At 44.2% G+C, this 20,711-nt stretch overlaps 1 protein-coding gene across 1 annotated transcript; it reads right to left on the bottom strand.

Annotated features, from left to right (window-relative positions):
- Positions 1-507: 507 nt before the first annotated feature.
- LOC111234722 (protein FAM110A-like) lies at positions 508-11,699 on the bottom strand. The gene is made up of 3 exons (XM_022762895.1): positions 11,583-11,699; positions 2,687-3,111; positions 508-2,307 (listed from the first exon to the last, which is right to left on the bottom strand). The coding sequence occupies exon 3, from the start codon at positions 2,295-2,297 to the stop codon at positions 882-884; it is 1,416 nt and encodes a 471-aa protein (XP_022618616.1). The 5' UTR covers positions 2,298-2,307; positions 2,687-3,111; positions 11,583-11,699; the 3' UTR covers positions 508-881.
- Between the last annotated feature and the right edge of the window lie 9,012 nt (positions 11,700-20,711).

The raw sequence follows: 20,711 nt of genomic DNA, 5'->3' as shown, positions 1-20,711 counted from the left end.
TCTCATCCGTGCCAAGACATACATAGTAAACAGATTTCTCTGGCTGCACCAGCGCAGCGTAATCCAAGACGTGAAACCTTGTTTCACATGCAAACGCACAGCGAGACATTGTTACAGTCAGACATACAGACACCACTGACTGCAGCTGCTACCGTATTTACTGACCTGAATGTACACCTGTGCTGTGAAGTGATTACTTGTGTGAGAGTAATACGTGTGCTTTGTTGAGATGACATACCCTTAAGTAGATGTATACAAATGGTTCACTCACATGCTGACAAAAACTTGTATAATAACAGTCTTACAGCCAAAATGTTTTTTTGAAAATACAAATGCGTTTATGGAAGCTTTTTTTGTGAAGTTTCACAGTATCAACGTGGTTCTCTTCCTGGCTTGCTCAACAGTCACCACACTGTAGCAGTGTGTACACACACACACACACACACACACACACACACACACACACACACACACAAACAAACACACACGCATACATACATACATACATTAAGTACCTTTACATGAGGAACCACAATCGCAAACATCATCTGGCTTCATCCCCACCATCATCATTTATACCAGTCTATTATTGCTTTCGTATACCAATGTTGTTACACAAGATCAAGTGAAGAACAAGGGGAAATGTATCGTCCATCTAGTCTTGCAGGGAGGCAGTCCTGACTTGCAGCCCAGATAAGAATTTTCCAAAAACAAAAGTCTTCACAGGAAACAGAAAAAAAACAGCTACTGGATTATCCATAAACTTGATGTAAGGCAGCAGAAGATCAACAGACGGGTATCCCTTCTTCTACGTGTGTGTACGTACAAAAAGTACTGCGTCCCTGTTTTTTTCTGTGAAGTCTTTTCAAGTCCTCATTAGTCTATACGTTAGAGACAGCGTTGTTAGCATCTCGCGCCTGACGGATGCCGTACAGCCATTTGATGACTCGAGCGTTCCTCTCGATGACGGAGATGCCGTAGGGGACCCGGTCGTTGGCTCTGGCAGGCCCGTCCTCGTCGTCCTCGTCCTCCCTCGCCCGGTCAGCCTCGTCTCCGCACTCTGAGCTAGGCGTGCTGACGCTGCGGAGCTTGGAGACGGACACAATGTCTGAGTTGGCTCTCGTGAAGCGCTCCACTCCGCCCATCCCCTCCACCTCCTCTGGGTCCAGCCCGCAGTAGTTGAAGAACCGCTCCAGGTCGGCTGTTGCGCGGGAGTAGCGGTCGCTCAGGTCCGATTTGGAGCGGTGCAAGGATGGGTGCTTGCGGGCGGACCCCTTGGAGCTGGCGTTTGATATACGGGTGAAAGCGGGGGAGGCCGGTGGGATCATGCCCGCTCGGACCAGCATGGGACTGGGCGGCAGGTAGACCGGAGGGCAGGGCAGGGTTTGGGAGGGGGTGTTGAGCTGAGGATGAGGTTGGGGTTGGCTGTGAGAGGGTGCAGGCGGTGGAGGAGGGGGAACCTGGGGGTGTGCAACTTGGCCTTGGGGAGTCTGTCTGGGCCTGAGCTGGGGCTGCAGCTGGGCCCTCTGGGGCTTCCTTATCTCCGCTTGAGGCCGGACATCCACCCTGCGCACCGTCACCGAGTTAGGGGAGCTATAGGGGGCTGGAACCCCGATGCGAGGTGCTCGTGCCGGGATAGGGGGTGGACGTCGGGTGAGTTCTGCTGCAGGGGTCCGGAGGTTGTTATTGAGCGGAGAGGAAGTTGAGGAAGAGGTGGATGACGAGTTGGTGGTGCCATGATTCAAAGGTTTGAGGTTGTTGAGGAGTCGGTTGCTCCTCTCCTGTTCTGCTGACAGGCTACTCCCGATGCTCTTAGCTCCCGATGAAGGAGACGATGAGGAGGGGGAGGTGGAGGAAGAGGACTGGGAAGAGGGCAATGGTCCATCACATACATCATTGATTAGATTATTCAGAATATCCAAGTTAAGAGCAGGTCCTCTCCTCCCTACTGGACCCTCTCTCCCTCCTCCATTCTCCACGTCCGCCGGGCAGCGGGGAACTTTGCGGGCTGGAGGAGTGCTGATCTGGCACTGGAGCATCATTCCCGGAGGAACCAGGGGCTTGCGGATGATTGGTGGTTTGATGGGAGCCTGACGAGTGAGGGCCACCTGCTGGCTCTTAACGTACTTGGCCTTGTCAGCCTCCAGACGCTCCACCGCGCTCAGTTTACGGGCCCCGGGCTCAGCCTGGCGGCGGAAGTAATCTGGGCCCTTGTTAAGTATCCTGAAGGGCATGGCAGAGGTGAAGGGAACTCCGGCCAGACGGCCATCTGACGGCCGCAGGGTCTCCACCGGCATTCTGGAGGAGCTGAAGGAGAGAAAAAGATTTTCAGTCAAATGGTTTTTCAAACAGAATTATGTGCAAAGAGACAAAGAGTGAATGAGCAAGAGCTGACGGAAAGACTAAGTGACTGATTTCTTCACTGTATTTATTGTGCTAAGTGTAAATAAGTGTTTTATAGCTTTATGTTGTGCGCATGAGGAGGTGTAAGGTAATGTGACCTGACAGACGGAGAGCTGGGTGCAAGTGGGGCTTTAATGGTCAACGCACATCCTTTTAGAGCTCCCACATGTCCTCTCTAAGCTTAAGAAAATAGCTCTTTTGTACTCTCTCTTTTCTTCCCACTCTCCTCCCCCACCTCCCAGCCTTGCACCCTCGCTCCCAGAACCCCCTTTAACTTCCTTACCGGTTGCTGTGCTGCTGCTCTCACTTCTCTCCTTTTCTTCTCCGTCGCCCCTCTTGCTCTTTTATCCTTCCTTTTTCCCCAGTCCGGGATCAGTGAAAGGCTACTTGTGGGACAGGGTCAGTCGAGGTCAAATTCCACATCAGGCCCGGCCGGACCACCTCTATTGGCACAGCAGTGGCCCAGAAGGGGGTTAGGCTGCGGATCGGGGTCACCGGTCAGCCACAGTGCAGCTGATGGGAGCTCTTTATCCAAAAAATGCAGGTCTGGTAGATCAGCCAGCAATGATACCGGCAACACGACAGCCTTTATGATCCCCCTCTTCACGGTCTCTGTCCAACTGGTCTGTTCAGCCCCCCCGTCCGCCTGTCCAGCTGTGATCACACACAAAAAGCCGGCCGGCAACTCAGCTGGAGAGTCCCACAGTCCTGGAGAGGGTTAAAAAACAGATGCAAGTCCAAGTCAGATAACGGTAGAACTCTGTGTTTTCTGTCGGTCTGTCGATTAACAAAAACATCCACACACACTGATACACACACACATTCACACACACACACGCTGCTCCGGCTAACAGACAGGCACTCTCTTCAACACTGAAGTGGAGCAGACGGGACAGGCTTTAATACCACGTCTGGCTCCTCCCAGCCGGCCAATCGCATGTCAGGCCGGGAGCCTCAGCGGGGCACGGGGAGGGGGGGCGGGGCAGTGGGCGGGAGGCATGCTCACATTGGTCCACCTCGAAAGGGATTCTGACCAATTGGACCCCTCCCCCCTTGGAGCACAACAAAACACTGAGGCAGGGTTTTCATTCAAATGAAAATTCTTTGAAAGGGAGAAAGGGTGGGGGGGGGGGGAGATAAGGGAGAGGAGGACAACGGGCAAAACAGCTGCAATTTTTTACATTGAATTGCATCAAGCTCAGTGGGGTGCTATGAAAACACTGACAAACACAGAGAGCTGCACAACTGTTCCTCCTCTATAGCTCTTTGTTTTCATCTCAGTGGAGACAACGTGTGGACAGCAGGGACACAGTAAACAATAGAGGATTATCTTATTCCTCAGTCTAATTCCGCTTTAATTTGTAGTTTAACCTTTTAGCTGGTGCTTGTAGTGCAATGATTACAGTGTCTAAAAACTGACCACAGAAATGCCACGCTTCTTTAGAGACGAGAAACAACAACAAAGACAGTGAAAGTTTTTTTTTTTTCCTGTTTCTACAACTTATCCCCCCCATTTACTCTCTGAGTTTTAAGGAGTTCAAAGCGCTGCTGACACACACACACACACACACACACACACACACAAACAATGTTCATCTATTTTCCTCTTTCTCCAAGCTCCAATTTCCCAGAAAAACAATTCTCTCCACCACCACCCCCAACACTCCTCCACTCCTCAGCACTGCTCATCCCTCCACTCCTTATCGTTTACAACATTACACTCCAGGGTTACATCACACCCAGTCAGCCTGCCCGTTTCTCCCCCCCCTCCCCCTCCTCACCTCCACCTCTAAGATATCTCTCCACACATTTTTAATTAGTCTTTTTATAGCAGTCTTCCTTTCCTGTCTCCCTCAACATGTGATCCTGTTTCCCCCACATCTCCCCTCTCTCTTTCTCTCTCTCTCTCTCATCTCTGAACAGCAGACCAGCAGCAGACAGAGAGAAAAAGCAACCATGACAGCTTACACTTGGACACACACACACACACACACACACACACTTCCTTACTTTCAGGTACTTCAAGAGCTTGAAAACTCAGAGATGTGCGCGCACAGCCGCCGCACACTTTACTTTCATCTCAACCATGTGACAGACCAAAGAAGAGTCTAAAATAGTCCAGCTTAAATTAAAAACACATTTGCATCACAGAAAATAATTATTCACAAACCTTGTGCGACCAAAAGCCTTCAGGCAAATCCTGAGGGAATACATATAGGTGGGAGAGCAAAAAATAAAATACTATTATGGAAAGGAAACACTGGAGAAAAGAGAACGCTCTGAGTGAGAAGAAAATTTCCCATCTTATAGGCAAAGAAAGGAGGGAGTGTTTAATTAGTTTCAGTCAGAGGAAAACAGAAACTCTCTGGATGAAACATACAGGAGATGAGGACGGCATCATCACAGTTCGGACTTGTGAGCCATTCAAAAGGGCTCAATGTTGTGATGATGACGAGGGAGAGAAACACGCCTGTCTTTGAACCCTCAAGCTTTAATTCGTTTTCCACTGATTTGTCATTGCACGTCTAAAAAGTCTCAAAAATCAATGCACAGACCCAGAGATATCATTTTTTTTCCTTTCCGTATCACAACCTGGCTCCTAAATTACCCATGATGCAGTTTGTGTGCTAAAGAGTTCTCCTTTAGCACACGCATTAATGTGTGTGTGTGAGGTGTCCATGAGCCCAGCACATGCTAAGCTATTATTACTTAATTATATTGAGTCTTCTCTTAGAATCTTACTTTAATTTGTATTCACTTTTTTTATGATAAAGTACGTTTTGGTAAACTTTCTCGTTACAGATGCTCAAATGCTTTTCTTAAAAAAAATCTCCTGACAAGAGGAACTACTCAGGAAACAGAAAGAAAATCCTTCAGTAACACCCTGGTACACCAGGGAAGAAAAGGCCTTCAGCCCAGCCACCACACTGAAAAACACCAGCTTCACTGCAACAGCTATAGGTAATTATAGAAATGGTTGTATATGTGTCCATTCATAGAAACTCATCCTAAAGACTTTACCAGAAATGTTGAAGACAAACGTCTGGTGGTAGAAACCTCAGCTCCCTCACGTTTAGTATGCTGAGGCCTTGTCATTACCCTCACACAGGCCTCTCCTGGAAAAAACACATCCTTTGAGTCCAGATTTAGAGCCTTTTCATGTCCACAAAGACCAATGTCTTTAATAATGGCCGATGGCTGGTTCTAAGAAAATGACAAATACTTTGACAGAGGTCCCAGTTCAATGTGTAATGGCCTAAACAGTGTACACATACTAACCTGCCCCCTTTCATGCCTTTTCAATAAAATACAATGATGTCATTTAAAGGCTCCATCTCTGCTGCTATGACACACACACTTTACTATATATAATTATTATGTATAAATCACATAAACACAAAAGAGGAAGATACTGTGTTATCATGGGTTATCTCCGCAGCTCAACTCTTTAACATACAGGTGTTAACAACAGTACAAGAGCTGTGTGCATGCAAACACACACTCACACACACCCATGTAAACCCATTTCAGCTGATAACTAGAATCCCATGATCCACTCATTATTCTGTCTCTTTGTTGCCTTACTGATCCCGACACTTCAGCCTTGATACACGATACATGGAAACTACGGGAGATGGGGAAATGGAGAGACAGTTTGAACTGCTAACAATAACTATTGTCAGTGCAGGGACTTGAAGAAAAGGTCAAATAAAAGCTGGTAAATGAATTCACACTGCATGGAGATCAGTATGTAAATGAAAACCTGGTTACCTTCCTTAAAGCTCGGCATTGAGGAGAGCCATCTAGTTATAATATTGTATATTGTTGGCCTGGATATTCCCGAATCCTAAAAACAGCAGCTATTGTCATTTATTTCCACATTGTACAGGGTCAGGGCCTAAAGCGACGGCTGCTGTGGTGCTAACGTGTGTGCTAACGTGTGTGCTAACGGCGCTGTTAAACCTCTCGCTGCCACAGAACAAGGTGCGAATTGATCAAGCATGGGTCCATGAGTCTGTGTGTGAGAATGAGTTAGCAATAACTTCCTCAGGGAAACAAAAACATCCCTCAGTCTGTTGGACTCGGTTTTTCTAACTTTCCATCTTTCATTTTTCCATTCATGTTCTGTACTGCAGTTACACAAACAGCTGATGTCTCCAGAAGCGACGAGCACGCCACAGGCACCGACCGCAGCGTCAGACCCAGGAGTGAGATTTCTATTCCACCATGGAAACTTGCTCGGGTCGATTATCACAAAACTATGCAGGCCGCTGCGTTGTTATGAATCTGACTGCTTTTGCATTCAGCTTTCCAACCACTGTATTAGAGGGTAACGATGTTTGCTGTGTGTGTGTGTGTGTGTGTGTGTGTGAGAGTGAGAGAGATTATGTTTCATAGTGACTGAGTGGGTGAGTAATATATTAGCAAGACACAGAAAGAATAGGAGGTGTGTATGTTTTTAATCCAGATTTGTTGGAACGGGTGGAAGGGGATGCTCCAGCTGAAAGGAAGAGATGACTAGCACTTTACCACAACTGACTACAGTCCTCCACCAACCAGCCTGCACAACACTAATTACAGGGAGAGCCCAAGTTTTTCTAGCACTTAGTAACTGAGTGATTGAATAAACAGCAAACATCAGCACGTGAGGAAGAGGAAAGAAAAACACGGGTCATATCTAAAAGGTTTTATACTTTTCTTTCTAGAAAATGTCCTGAAACGTGACAAATACCAAAAACAGGAAGATGCAGCAAAGGTTGTGCGACAGGAATAAAGTGCGTTAATGTGTGTGTGTGTGTGTGTGTGTGTGTGTGTGTGTTTGTGTGTGTTCTGTGACGCCAGCTGGATCGTCATATCGCAGCGGCCTTGTCCCAGCGGACATTGACCCCAGACTGTATAAAAAACAGGAGAGACCCCACCTTAAAGAGATGTCACCAGAAACCCCTCCTGTCCAGAGGGAAACTCAGAAAAAGAAGAAGAAAAAAATGTAGATAAGATAATAAGATTTCCCTTTGTGCAGATAGATGCTGGAAACAATATTCACATCCTTCAATCTTTGAGGAAAAACTCTCTGTATCATACATACTCTTTGGAAGAGTCACCTTCACCCCAAGCAGAGGGGAGGTGGTAGTTTGTGGCAAGTTAGTCAGTGGTGATTTCTCAGGTTGTTCCCCCACTGGAGGGACGAGCAGGAAGCAATGACGCATTTCACAACAGGAAACGTGTGAGAAAAAGAGCAAAATAAACCAAACGTGCTCGGTTGGAGCGTTTGTTTCTGACTGCGGGTGTGTGTGTGACCAGCAGGTTAACCCTGTTTTACAGTGACCGCAGCATCGGTACACAATGCCCGACCAGCTGCTGCAGAGAAATCACACAGCGAGGTAAACCGTGGCGCTGACTGTCTGATCGAACCACTGCTTAACAGAGATGACAACACTAGAAAAAAAAAAGAAAGAAAAAGACAACAAGACTCCTAAGTACAGACTTCAGTAAAGCCTCTGTCATATCAACCTTCTGTGAAGGGGCAGAAACATGGCTCTGATAACAGCTGGGACTACACACCTAAGTCTTTTGAGAATAATTGTAAAAGTAAATGTTTTTTTATTTATATAACGCAATTATATTTTTATCTGTTCAACCTCCAAAGTTCAGCATCAAGTGTTAAAGTTAATTTACTAGCCTTATCATGGAAATATCTGATACACACAGATATACCGTTTATATCTAGCTTCTTTTTTAAAAGAGATCAGGGTCAGGCAGAGATTGTGTGTCTTGCTCAAGCGCAGTTTGGCTGATATCAGGGGATCACCAAAGTTAGTACTAAGGATGTTACGGTGTGGAAACTTTACAACCATGTAATAAACTCCGGCGTGTCGGCTCAATATTGGTATTACTTCCAGATGCTGCCGTATTCATCAGACATACTTTTCATATTGCCTCATTAATGTTATCAGGTTCCCTTTTGGCATTTAAATCTAACATATTGCCAAACAGGAGGTTTTGCTTTTCGCTTTGACACCAAGTCCTTAGCCACTGTCTCGTCTAGTCAACTCTCAGCTCACATGATAAAACTCTGCTACTCTACTACTGTGGCATCCCTACTCAGTACAATTCATCCTCTAGGCACCATGAACATCTGTTCAACCACCAGACCATAGAGCGATGCAGCACTATGTCCTAAAACTAAACTAAAACTGTCCCATTTTTTTTTGTCACTTTACCTAGACGGAAAAAAACATCAGTTACGAAATGATGTCAAGTGCCCAGAGACCGCGATGTAATCATGTCATCTTTGCAATATTCCTGGAGTGAGGAACAGTGGATATTAAACAACACAGGACAGGCAGTAAGGAAGAAAGTACTGAAGGACCTTTCCATAACATATCCACAGTCCAAATCAGCTCTTGTCCTGGCTGCCGCTTGAACATCTGGCTTAATTGACTCAGTTAAGCATCTTCCTAGTGTCTTCTGGTTGAATAATAGTCTAACCTCATGGTGAGTAGGTTCATACCCAGGTTGTGGCTGATCAGGTTATGTGTGTGCAACACAAACCCCGGCCAGTCACCCCACTGAAACACCCCGGCTTCAGTTTTTAAGTCAATAAAAAGCTTGAAAGAAGGGTTCAAAAGTTTATCAGCCCCCCCCCCCAGGGCTGATTTAGGGAGCTCCAAAGACAGCTAATGAAGACAGAGAGGTGAGCGCCACAGCATCAGACTTCACAGGATTCAACCCTTAATGCCTTGGCTTCATCACACAGCGCTGTGCAGTTATCAGCTCGGGCCACGCTGCTCATTTCTTACACAAAATAGCTCTTGGCCGGGTGGAGAACTCGACTGACATGCATGACTGAAGTGTCTGGACTAGAGGGTTATGAAACCGTGATATGCACCAGGGTCTAGTCGACTGCAAAAACAACCACTGAACCATAAGCAGACAGTTATTATAGCATCCAGCTCCATCTTTGTATGCCACTCCCCCACTCTCTCCATCTATTGCTCTCCCCCCCTTAAACCCCCTCCTCCACCTCTGCCCATCACTGTCTGCGTCTGTGGCCCCAGGAAACACACACATCCATGCATAATTACACCCAAGGGTGGGACGAGGAGGGGGCCCAATGAAGTCTTATGCATAGCTTATGCGTAGCTGTGCATCCATGAATGTCAGAATCCTCATTTTCTCTGTGTGTTTATGTGACGAAGAGAGTTTTGACTGAGTAGGTAATCAGTGGAGAGCAGGTGGCCGAGTCCTCCCTCAGGAAAACTAAACCCAGCATCGAAGACAAACATACTGTAACATCTGCCATTTGCCTGTGTCAGCCGGTAGAAATAAACGGATTAAATGCATTTGCAACATAAACAAGAACAAAATACAAAAATAGTTTCATATTTCCATCCATTCATCTCTATTTAAAATTAAAAATGTTGTGAGATAGTTACCATTCAAAAAGTGACTGTAGCATCTCACCGTCACTAGATAAGTCTTTGATAGACAGAGAACTTCCAACTCGCCTTCCAACTTTAGTGTGTTTCTCTTGCAAAACCTAGTGGAAAACAGCCTGTTTTATTTCAGATATAGTCATCATAAAATGTTGGGTGACTGTTTTCCTCCCTGTGCCGAACAACTAGCATGCAGGATTTACAATGCCCGTAGAGATTCTGGCATGGCTGAGCCTCTGGAGGGTGAAATAACTGATCCAGCAAAGAATTTCTGCTGATGATGGAAACTGTTGTGATATTCCCGAAACTGATGTGCAGATCTGGATTTGTGGAAAAATCTGTGTGTGTTTAAATGTTTGGATCAATAGTTAGAAGCAACTCCTCTCATCTCACTCAGTTGCAGCTAATCTGTTAGGTAACACACACACACACACACACACACCTGGGGACATATGGGCACACAGACAGAAGTGTGCTTAAACATGCTAATTCAATTACATGCTAACTGCAGACAAAAAGACACACAACTACATAAAGCACACACCTCAAAGTCAAATTCAAATGCACATGTACACACAGCTGTGTGTTGCAACAGTGATGCCTGAAGGCAAACAATGATGCACGGAGATAGAAAATGACCGACCGACCCCCCCCCCCCCCGACAACGTGGCGATGAACGCATTCCAGAGACATGCAGGCTTGGACGCAATCACATACTGCTGTCCTCTCTCAGCTACAGAGCAGCCACCACACACACACACACACACACACACACACACACACACTGTGGGGAGGGAGAGTGGTCACCGTGGAGTCGCCTGAATTGCTAGGCCTCGCTGTTGGTTTGGATGCAGGGATGGATTTCACACACACACCACCCACACACACACACACACACACACACACACACACACACACACACACACAGTCAAGTACAAACAGTCGCACGTCGGACTCATTCCTCAACTGTTAACCCTTTTTTAATTCCTAATTATCTCTCCACTGACAGAGAGAGGAGCTGAAAGTTTACAAAGTGATTATGAACAGGTGACACATCTTTCTCTCCCATACATACACACACAAACACACACACACACACACACACACACACACACAGGCTTAAAAAACACAAGTAAAACCATACATGATTCATCAAAGTCTGAAAGATCTCTGCCCTTTATCAACTCAGTCTGCAAGATAATCTGAAGGCACGATAACACTCTGAAACACTTTCTTTTTCTGCTGGAAATAAAACGTCAGCATCAACTTGTTAGAGGTACAATACATGTGCTCTGCCAGCCTGCCACACAGCCTCTCACCCTGTTACAGCTGAGAGGGCTGAGAGAATGAAAATAGTCCTGGAGCAGCACTGCCAAATGTTATAATCAAGACCAGTATTTTTAGATTTGGCATACCATCTCAAGGACAAGGAAGCGCAGGCAGGGACACAGAAAGAGACAATAGCTGCCTCTATTATAATGGAGGTTTTCAGTTGCTCTGCATGGTTTCGACAAGTGTCACAGTGAAGACTTAATGCACATCCTCTTGCTATCATTAGATTTTAACAGCAACAAATGAATGAATGTCTTCACATAAAGACAATAGAAGGAAACAAAAGATCATTAAAGATATACTGACAAAAAAATTATGCTAAAAACATCACTCAATTGATTTAATTACACAGATCAAACACTGCAGGCACACTGCTCTGTTCAAACAGGACAGAAGGTAAAGTTTACTCACATGGTGTGTAAAATCCCTCAACCTGATCTCTGGAATACACCAGCTGCGAGTCGCTCTGAAAGAAGAAGGTAAGGAGCTCGGAGTCTGGTAAGAGCGCCACTGTGCCGGTATGTGTGCCTTGTGCTCCTGTGTGTGAGCGAGCCAAATAAACACTAACCTGAGCGTCTCTCCGCTCCTTAGGCTAATAAGATCCCCTCCTTCTCCTCCCACTGCTGAGGAGGACTCCACCCCCTCTGTCTAGAAGCAGGAAGAGAGTTGGGAGAGCAGGAAGCGAGCGCCTTTGCTTGTAATCACTTGATCTTCCTGACTCTCTCATTACCCTGAGTTTCTTTAGAAGTGCCATTTCCACTACCTATGGTAGTGACACCGTTAATCCGGGAAACTGAGCAATGTTTATTTATTTTTTTTTAATCCTGTTGATACTGTGGTACATGTAAAGTATCACCAATGATCATCATGACTAAAACACATATGGACACAAATCAGTTCTGTTAAAGTTCTATCTATCACTTCTGTGATTTCACAGCCAGGATTGATTTAGCTTTGAATGACAACTACTTTGTTTTTCTCTCCTTATTCCAAACAAACTGTCGCTGCAACTTCAGCAGATGCTGCTGAAAATATCAAATGCATCCTTCCTGTTCACGAGAGGACTTTTCCTGGAAAAGAGAGAGCAGCAAGTCTAGCACAATAAAAAAAACTCTCTTTTCCTGTGCAGTTCATGACTTAGACACAACTTCCTATGAATACAGTATAACTTTTTATAATTATATTATTGAAGCTGCAATGATTAATCGATTAATGGTGGAATAATGTAGACAGTGAAAAACTATCAAAACGCTCAATCTATGGAGAGATGCAAATATTCAGAAACTTTAACTTTACAATACAACACCAAGCCGTCCTTCTGCTGCTAAGCTAGCAAGCTACAAGACAGAAAAATGTCACAGAAACGCTGCTCAATCATTTGATGTCAGGAATATATCATCGCATTCCTAAGGAAACAAATCTCCATATATCTCCATATTTAAACGATATCGGACAGCTTTTCACCTTCCACCTTCTAATGTGGCCGTTCAGAACAAATATACACACACATTTGATTTTCCAACACGTCATACGAACCAGTTCTTTTGTAGAATAACCTTTAGGAAAATGTTTAAAAAATCTGATCTCAAAAGACTGCTGTCATATCTTTTACACAAACGCGGAAACGTACTGAGGCATGAGACCGACAGGTAAAATGTGCAGTGCATGTCTGAAAGGAGCAAATAATTTAAAAGACACCATCTTTGTACAGTTTAAATCAGTTTGAGAATATGAATAACACTATTACCTTAGAGAACATTAATGGCAGCATAATTAAGTGGATAAATGCTAGTAATTGACTGACTTCAGGGGGGGGGGTTTACCCTCTAAATAAGTTGGCATTTGTCTCCGTTCCTATCAGAAGTTTATTTCACTTACTGCACACCGTGGCTGAGCTGCCCTTCCTCCTTACAGTCCAAACACACACAGCAGTGCTTATTTAAAGAGTCAGCAGGGCGGAGTGCACCAGACCAACTTGTGGTGTACACACACACACACACACACACACACACACACTGAAACACATGTATACAAACTGACACACAGAATCAGGAACCCACACCCACGGTCTAAAGACAAACACACACATGCAGTGGTCAGTCAGTCTCCTGAGCAGCAGCAGCAGGGAGCGGACTTCCACTCGGACTCCGCACTGTAGAGGAAAAGCAAGTGTTTGCTCTGAAGTCCAAAACACACAGCGGGAGCCAGAGGGATAGGATGATAAATATTTCAGCTAGGTCAACAAATTCCGACACCTTTTCTGCCGCCGTTAACACCATCAATCACACTCTCCTCCCTTCCTTCCTCCCCTCCCTTCCATCCATCCCTCCGAAGACTGGGCCTGGTTGACAATCACATACCTTTCTGTTTTTTCTTCCTCCTCTCAATTATGTAATTATGTTTTTTTTTTTTTTACCTTTTGTGTCATTCCTCTCTCCAACTTTCTTCCTCCCCTCCACTCAGTCCCTCTCACATCTAGAGAAAAGCTACACAATCTCTGTGCCTTGGGGAAATATTTTCAACATAATACCCTGTGAGCATCGCAGCGGCCCCTCCGGCAGTGGTAATGCACCTCCATGACAATGCACACCTTCGCTCGGAGACACAGTGGAGACAGGTGGATTAGGAGTATTAGTGCCTTGTCATTTGGCCAAATACTCTGTGATCCATGATGCACAGTCACATGCTTATTCCCCCCACACAATGATGAGTCTATATTGACACCACACTGGATGTTTTACTAACACACACACACCATTAGCTCTATTCACAATTCTCATTTTTGACACCAGCTGAAAATGTCTTTTTATAGTGTCCTCTAACAGAAGGCGAGGGGTGTAAAGTTACTGCAGCTCTAGCTCCTTTCTCTCATACCAAAATCATAAGCTCCCTCACTTGTTGCACCCACACACACACACACACACACACACACACATACCACAAGTGCAGGGACTCACATCTCACATTACTGCTCATATTACACACTGACATGCCCGAGCAGGGCCCGTCTCTGTCACCCTGCATCCTAGTTTAGTGCAGATACCAAACTGGAATCAATCTCCTGAGAAAATCAGATCTGGAAATGTATAACAGAGCTGACCTGAATGCTTTTCGCAGCAGACCGTTGCCATGGGAATCGACGTCCAAGTCAAGTAGAAACAGTAATCCGACATTATTCATTATGCATCAGCATTGATTACAATTACTTATTGTCAGACAAGAGCATTTAATCTCACTGATAGTTTTGTGCGTCACAGCTCTCCTCTAACGTTACCAGCACTGACACTGGGACTGTGTCACATGACCACGTGACAGGTTCACAAGTTAAAACACAATGTTAGCAACATGTAGAAACAGTCAAGCATCTGGAATAACTTTTAAAATTGTGAAAATGGCCCCCAAAAAAATTTAGGCTTCAAAGAAAGCTTCATTGACTTGATAACAGGTGGCAAGCACAAGCAGTTATGTCCATGGTCTTAAAACTTATCTGCTCAAATTTGCAATTCATGTCTTGACACTGGCCATGTAAATGGGATTATTTCACGAATGATAATAGACGGCAGTTGAAATTCAAATATCAGGTCTGGTTGGACTGACACTCAACATATGTTGACTTTCACATACTCAGTCGTGCTGCAAACAGACAAAGCAAATATTTTGGGCTTGTTTAAACATTAAGAGTTCTTTAGGGCAACACGTGACAGACCCCATGACCTACTTTTTTTTAATAATAAATATAAAAAATGAACAACCATACTGACTCACAGCAGAGAAAACTCTGTATTCAATGCAAATAAGGTGTGTTAATCTTTTAAAAGAGAGCAGTGACATTCGTGTCCCTGCTGGTCTGTATGAACTTTATATCCTCTTCGAACCATCAAGGGACATCTTACCTTGAACTATGCTCCTAGCACAGTGAAGGGCTCTACCTATATGTCTTTGCAAACACAGTGAAACAGGATCAAACCTTGTATTTGCGTTAGGTTAAACGATGGCAGAACTTGATCAACTGGTAGAGATTTCACCACCACAAAAGGTTACAGAGGTAGCTATTCTTATAACATCTCTGCTTGTCCTAGGCCACTGCAGGCAATATTTTAAATTAAAAAGGAACTTGTACATTAACCTTGAAAGATTTTATTCACACCGCCCACTTCTACTCAGTATTATAGCGGTACTCCAACAATTTGGTATAACACCTCCATAAAAGCTGAGGGTCAGCTAAGGTATCCTGACTTTTATGCCGTGTCTCAATTCATGTACTTCCATGCTTACACTTGCTATTTTGAGCGCATGAATGCATTCACAGTGACAAGTGCGGCAACAGGCAGTGCACTATAAATACCTGGATGTTTCACTCAAAATGGTCAAAAAAGTTGAGGGTAAAACGACAGACACTTCTCACCTACAACAGTTGCCATATCTTGGCTTCGTTGTGCAAGGGGAGGGACCGCCAACGTGTTTTCAAACTCCTGCGGTGCCAATGGCGGCATAACTTCCATGTATCATGACACAAAAGGCGCGCACAGGAAAGTAAAATGTTCATTTTCAAGGTCAAGGGAGCAAAGCGGTCGGCAGGCAGGCGTTGCGATTGTCATTTCCAGAGAGTGCACAACGGCAGTGTTTCATTTGGCAAAACACTACCCTGTCGGACTTAAGGCGCTACACCAGTGAGTACACCGTGTACACAGCGTACTACATGTGGGTGTACTGACTGAAGTATCCGATTTGAGAAACAGCAATAGTCTCTAATTAGGGTCAAGCCCCAAAAACACTGATATCGGACAATTCCCACAATTAGGGCTGCAATAATGATTATTTCCATGATCAATTACTCAATTAATCATTTGGTCTACATATCCAAAAGATATTTGATTTAGTGTCATATGAAACAAAGAACACCAGCAAATCCTCATATTTGAAATCCTAAATGAAGCAGTCATGTTTTCAAACTTTAGAAAGCTCCCTAAAAAGCCACAACTAACTTTGCTTTCACCGGCTAAGTACTGTGAAGCTTAAACTGAACTTCATGTGTAAAAATCACTAAAAATGCATCACTGTAAAACTTTCAAGAGGAATGTGTTATAATTTTCATTGTGTTGAAAGTACACAACTTGTGTTTTTTACAGTTTACATTTACAGTACAATACAATACAACTGATAACCGCATCTTGACCTTTTCCTCTGAGTTGATTTGGACTGTGATACCCTCACGTGTAACTCTACAGACAGTCTGCAGCTATATAAAGACAGTATTGTAACAGTGATCCCAACAACAGGGATCTATAACACACAGACATGTTTGAAGCTGTTTGTTGGAGCTCTCTGGTTAATAGGTCAGTGGGTCCAGTGTGGAGGGGGGCAGGGTAAATAATGGTTAACCAGAAGCATGTTAGTGACCTCTATACAGCCCAAGGCGCTGACAACAGGCAAACGGCAGTCTCTCAAATGTGTAGCGAGGAAGCATGGCCCTCTGGGAATGATGAAGCGAAGGTTGGCATCCAGACTGCTGTCGTTTGTCTTGGAGGGATGGGGCAGATGGTTGACAAGGGAGAGCCTCCAAAAATACACGAGCAAACACACCCACATGCAAAATGCTCCTCCCAGCTCACACAGCGTGGGTGTGTAGGGATTCATGAAGACAAACTGATGAGCGCACACTTTGTGACCTATCAGAGACACATACAAACTCATCAAACCAGATATTGTGTTTGTGTAGTCACTGTTGATTCAGTCTAAACTGTCTGGTTCCCAGCCTCCAACCCATTTATGATAAATGACTCAATCTGTGTGTAAGCTGCATATACAGGAAATAGCAGCAAACAGGTACAAATTCACCAGGCAGAAAGACAACAAAACATCCAGAAGTCAGCCGTTAAAAAACAGAATCACATGATGCATCTACAATTTACACAAAGCGTGTGGATGCCAGCTGTCAGCTGCATTAAAAACAAAACGATAAAGGCGTTTGCAGGACACTAACATCATGCAAGGACCTCCTCTCCACATTACCTCTCATGGAGCAAATCGCTGTCAATTTGTCTCTGTCGCACAACTTCACACGAGGTGTTTGCATGTGAGGAATCTGCATGTGAGTCCTCAGCTGCTGACCTCCACAGTCCAGCAGAACCAGAGACACAGCTTGCCAGGACAAGGAGTCACACTGACCTCATTGCTCAGGGGGGAGAGTCGCCCAAACTGGGATCACCAAGGGCCAATGACTGGAGGGGAACTCCAGCCACATGACTAGTACTGCCTAGGATATTTGGGCCAGAGAGGGCTTAACCGGACTGTGGAACTAGCACGAATGAAAAGGCCACTCTTTAAAAGTGAGGCATCACAATATAAGTTTATAATACTGATAGCAGGATAAAACACCGGAGATCATCCATGAAAGCTGATACCTAATCATGCCACTATAGTTTAGTCTATGTTGGTGCTCATTGGGTATGGAGTATGGACAATGGGTGGTTCATACTTGTACTTGTTTGTACTATTTCAGTAATTCAATTTCATACTTCCACATTACAGAGAGAAATACTGTACTGTTTACTCCACTACATGTATTGGACAGCTGTAGTAACTAGTTATTTTAAAGATTGAGATTTTACACCTAAAAAATAAAGTGGAGTCCAAAAGGAGTGGAGTCTGAGACCACTTTTCTATTTACTTGAATGGGTAGAACATCTTCATAATACAAGTCCCAGAGTTTCATTCAGTCATTCAGGGGCAGGAAATGCACTTCGCTCAGCTAGTCTGTATCGCTGTACCTATATTTGTACTCATGCATGTTATGATGTGCAATGGATGCTAGCTCTTGTCTTCCAAATTTCATCTAGTACATGCACTGGCGGCTGGGCGATGAAACAATCTCGATAATTATTACAAATAAATTCCCACATGTATCTGCTGTGCATTCGTTCTGCACAGTTACTCTTTCAGGCTACAACAGTAGTTATGCAGCTGACACGTGTAGGGCTGTAAACTGCTGAAGACTCATTCTTCTTTGCACAAAGCAAGGACTGTGCATCTTATTTACTGATTGTGTGAAACAGTACATGTCCTACCTATGGACAAGAATGCAGGAAGAATTGGATTCACCAATGCTAATATGCTTGGAACATCCTTGTATAAAGCCAGACTGTCTCTGTGGCTCTGTGTGTGTGGTTGTGTTGTAAACTCTGGCCAAGTGGAGCAGATTACTTTGCCTGGTCTGAAAAATGATGGCGACATAGTATGACCTCATCCTCTCATGGCGATGCAGATAAACCACACACAAAGCTGCATCAGCGCCAAAATAAGGCCAAGCACAGGTAACACCACAGAACTGACGATAGCCATATAGAGACACAGAGAGACAGAGAGAGAGAGTCAGGAAGAGAAACAGTGACATAAGTCATGCTACTTCTGAGTCAGTCTCTTCAACACAAGGGCAGTGTGGTTTTTCCTGTGGTGACACTTCAACCAAACTCTCATGTTGAACCTGGGAAAACTCAACTGAAATAGCACTCATTGTCTTCTCTTCAGAAAAACATGCATTTAGATGTGTAAAACCTAAGAGTGACTGGTCTGCTCTCTGCTCTAAAGAAAAACAAAAATCATTTTCCCATGTTGTTTTGCAACAATGATGTTGGCTATTATATTATAGGCTACAGCGAGTGGAGCATAATCTAGCCCAGGCCACACTATTATTTGCTGGCTATTCATTGTGATGGATGGTATGTAGGTTTGGTAGGAAAAATATATTTTCCAGCTAATCACAGGCTTGCTGTCGTATAGACATGCTGGATGAGCCGAGAGAAAACAGAGAACATCACCAGCATTAGCTACAGTGGTTAGTTAGTCTATTATGCATGCTATCCCAACAGGCTGATGTAACACTCGGGATTAAATGTTCCACTGTGTCTGTCTGTGTGGCAGCTATGTTTAAGCACAAACTGTAATATTACCACCGCTGACATCTACCTTAGTCCTTAATTAGAAGAGGATTCCCTCATTTTTTCCCCAAGCCAGCTAAATCCACGAGGCATCACCACCACTGAGACCAAAATACTGAAAAGTAAACAACAGCATGGACAGACAGAGAAGAAAAAGACACTGTGAGAGCAAACCCCATGAACCAAACCTCAGACATGGTGACTCAGACTCTACAATACTCTGCATACATAAGTGCAAGCATTCATCTTAAAATGCGCTTGTGTTTGCCACATAATTATTCATCTGATTTTCCTTTCTGAACCCAAACATTTAAAAAATATTACCTCATTAGAGCCTGTGGTAGTTGCTAAGAAGTCAAACATTATGTTCCACATGGTAAAGTCAACAACATAAGCTGGGTGTAGGGCTGCAACAAGTAGTTCTTTTCATTATTGATTCATCTGTCCATTTTCTACATCAACCATAAAAATAACGAAAAATGCCCTCCACAGTTTCCAAGAGCCGATGTTGATGTCTTAAAATGTCTCATTTTGTCCAACCAACAGTCCAAACCCCAAAGGTATTCAATTTACAATGACAGAAACAGAGAAAAGCAGCAAATCCTCACAATGGAGCAAGCAACACTTTGGCATTTTTGCTTGAAAATTACCCAACATGGATCGTGTTTCTGAGAAAGCATCCTTTCATACATGCACTGTTTCTCTAAGTGCTCAATCAACGAAAAAGAAATTTACATTTATTCTTAATGAAGATATTTTGTCCATTTCATTAAAAACTTCTTGCTTAATTTTTATGATTCATCAGAAGTATTTTGCCCACCAGCTCTCCAAAGCTGCTGATCAAGGCAATTTGAGCTGCTGAATTAGACAAAAGGCTCTGTTACTAGTGGAGTATAATCTGCCAACATCTTCCAAGTGCATTACATAAGCTGGAGCCCATCTCCTGCTTTGATACCACTGATGTAAAAGTACACCCCCCTGGACAGGACACTAGTGGGTTGCGGTGAGCCTCTGTCTTGCGGTGGGCCGAACTTAAACCCCTCATAAGCTTCTTTCCAGATACCACCAACCTATGCATTTCCTCCCATTTGATGTTTCCCCTTGTCTAAATGAAGGAAACAAAGTCTCTGCAGTTTCTTCAAAAGACAGATGTGAATAACAGTAGGCAGTTCTGCACCACTGCTAAATGCACGCTGTCATGAACTTTAAACATTTGAACAGTAGTATGCTATTTCCATTTAAACAGTTTTCTTGTTTTTCCTGAGATGAATACTCACTCACAGAGGGGCCCATAAAAAATAAAAAAAACTCTGTGCTGTGTAGACGAGACTTTCCTAAGCTGCAGGATGCACATTCCTGGCCTGTGAATAATTAAGAATGGAAATTACAAGCTTGTGTGTTTGTTGCTATTGCCCAAGGTGAACAGTTTTTGCAAGTCAGTTGCAGTGTTTGTTGAGTAGAAGCCAATTATTAAACCAACATAATTTGGCTAGTCTGCTTTTCTCACGTTATAGTTTATATTGGAGGTGTCAACAGAAAGCAAAACAAAAACGGCAATTCATACAGACTATAAAGTTACGTCTCTGTAAGTGAAGATGACCTT

This window comes from Seriola dumerili, unplaced genomic scaffold (assembly GCF_002260705.1).
Source record: "Seriola dumerili isolate Sdu_G_001 unplaced genomic scaffold, Sdu_1.0 BDQW01000454.1, whole genome shotgun sequence".
Taxonomy (NCBI): Eukaryota; Metazoa; Chordata; class Actinopteri; order Carangiformes; family Carangidae; genus Seriola; species Seriola dumerili.
Note: the sequence above shows the minus strand (reverse complement) of the source record. Positions and strands in the feature narration are given on the sequence as shown.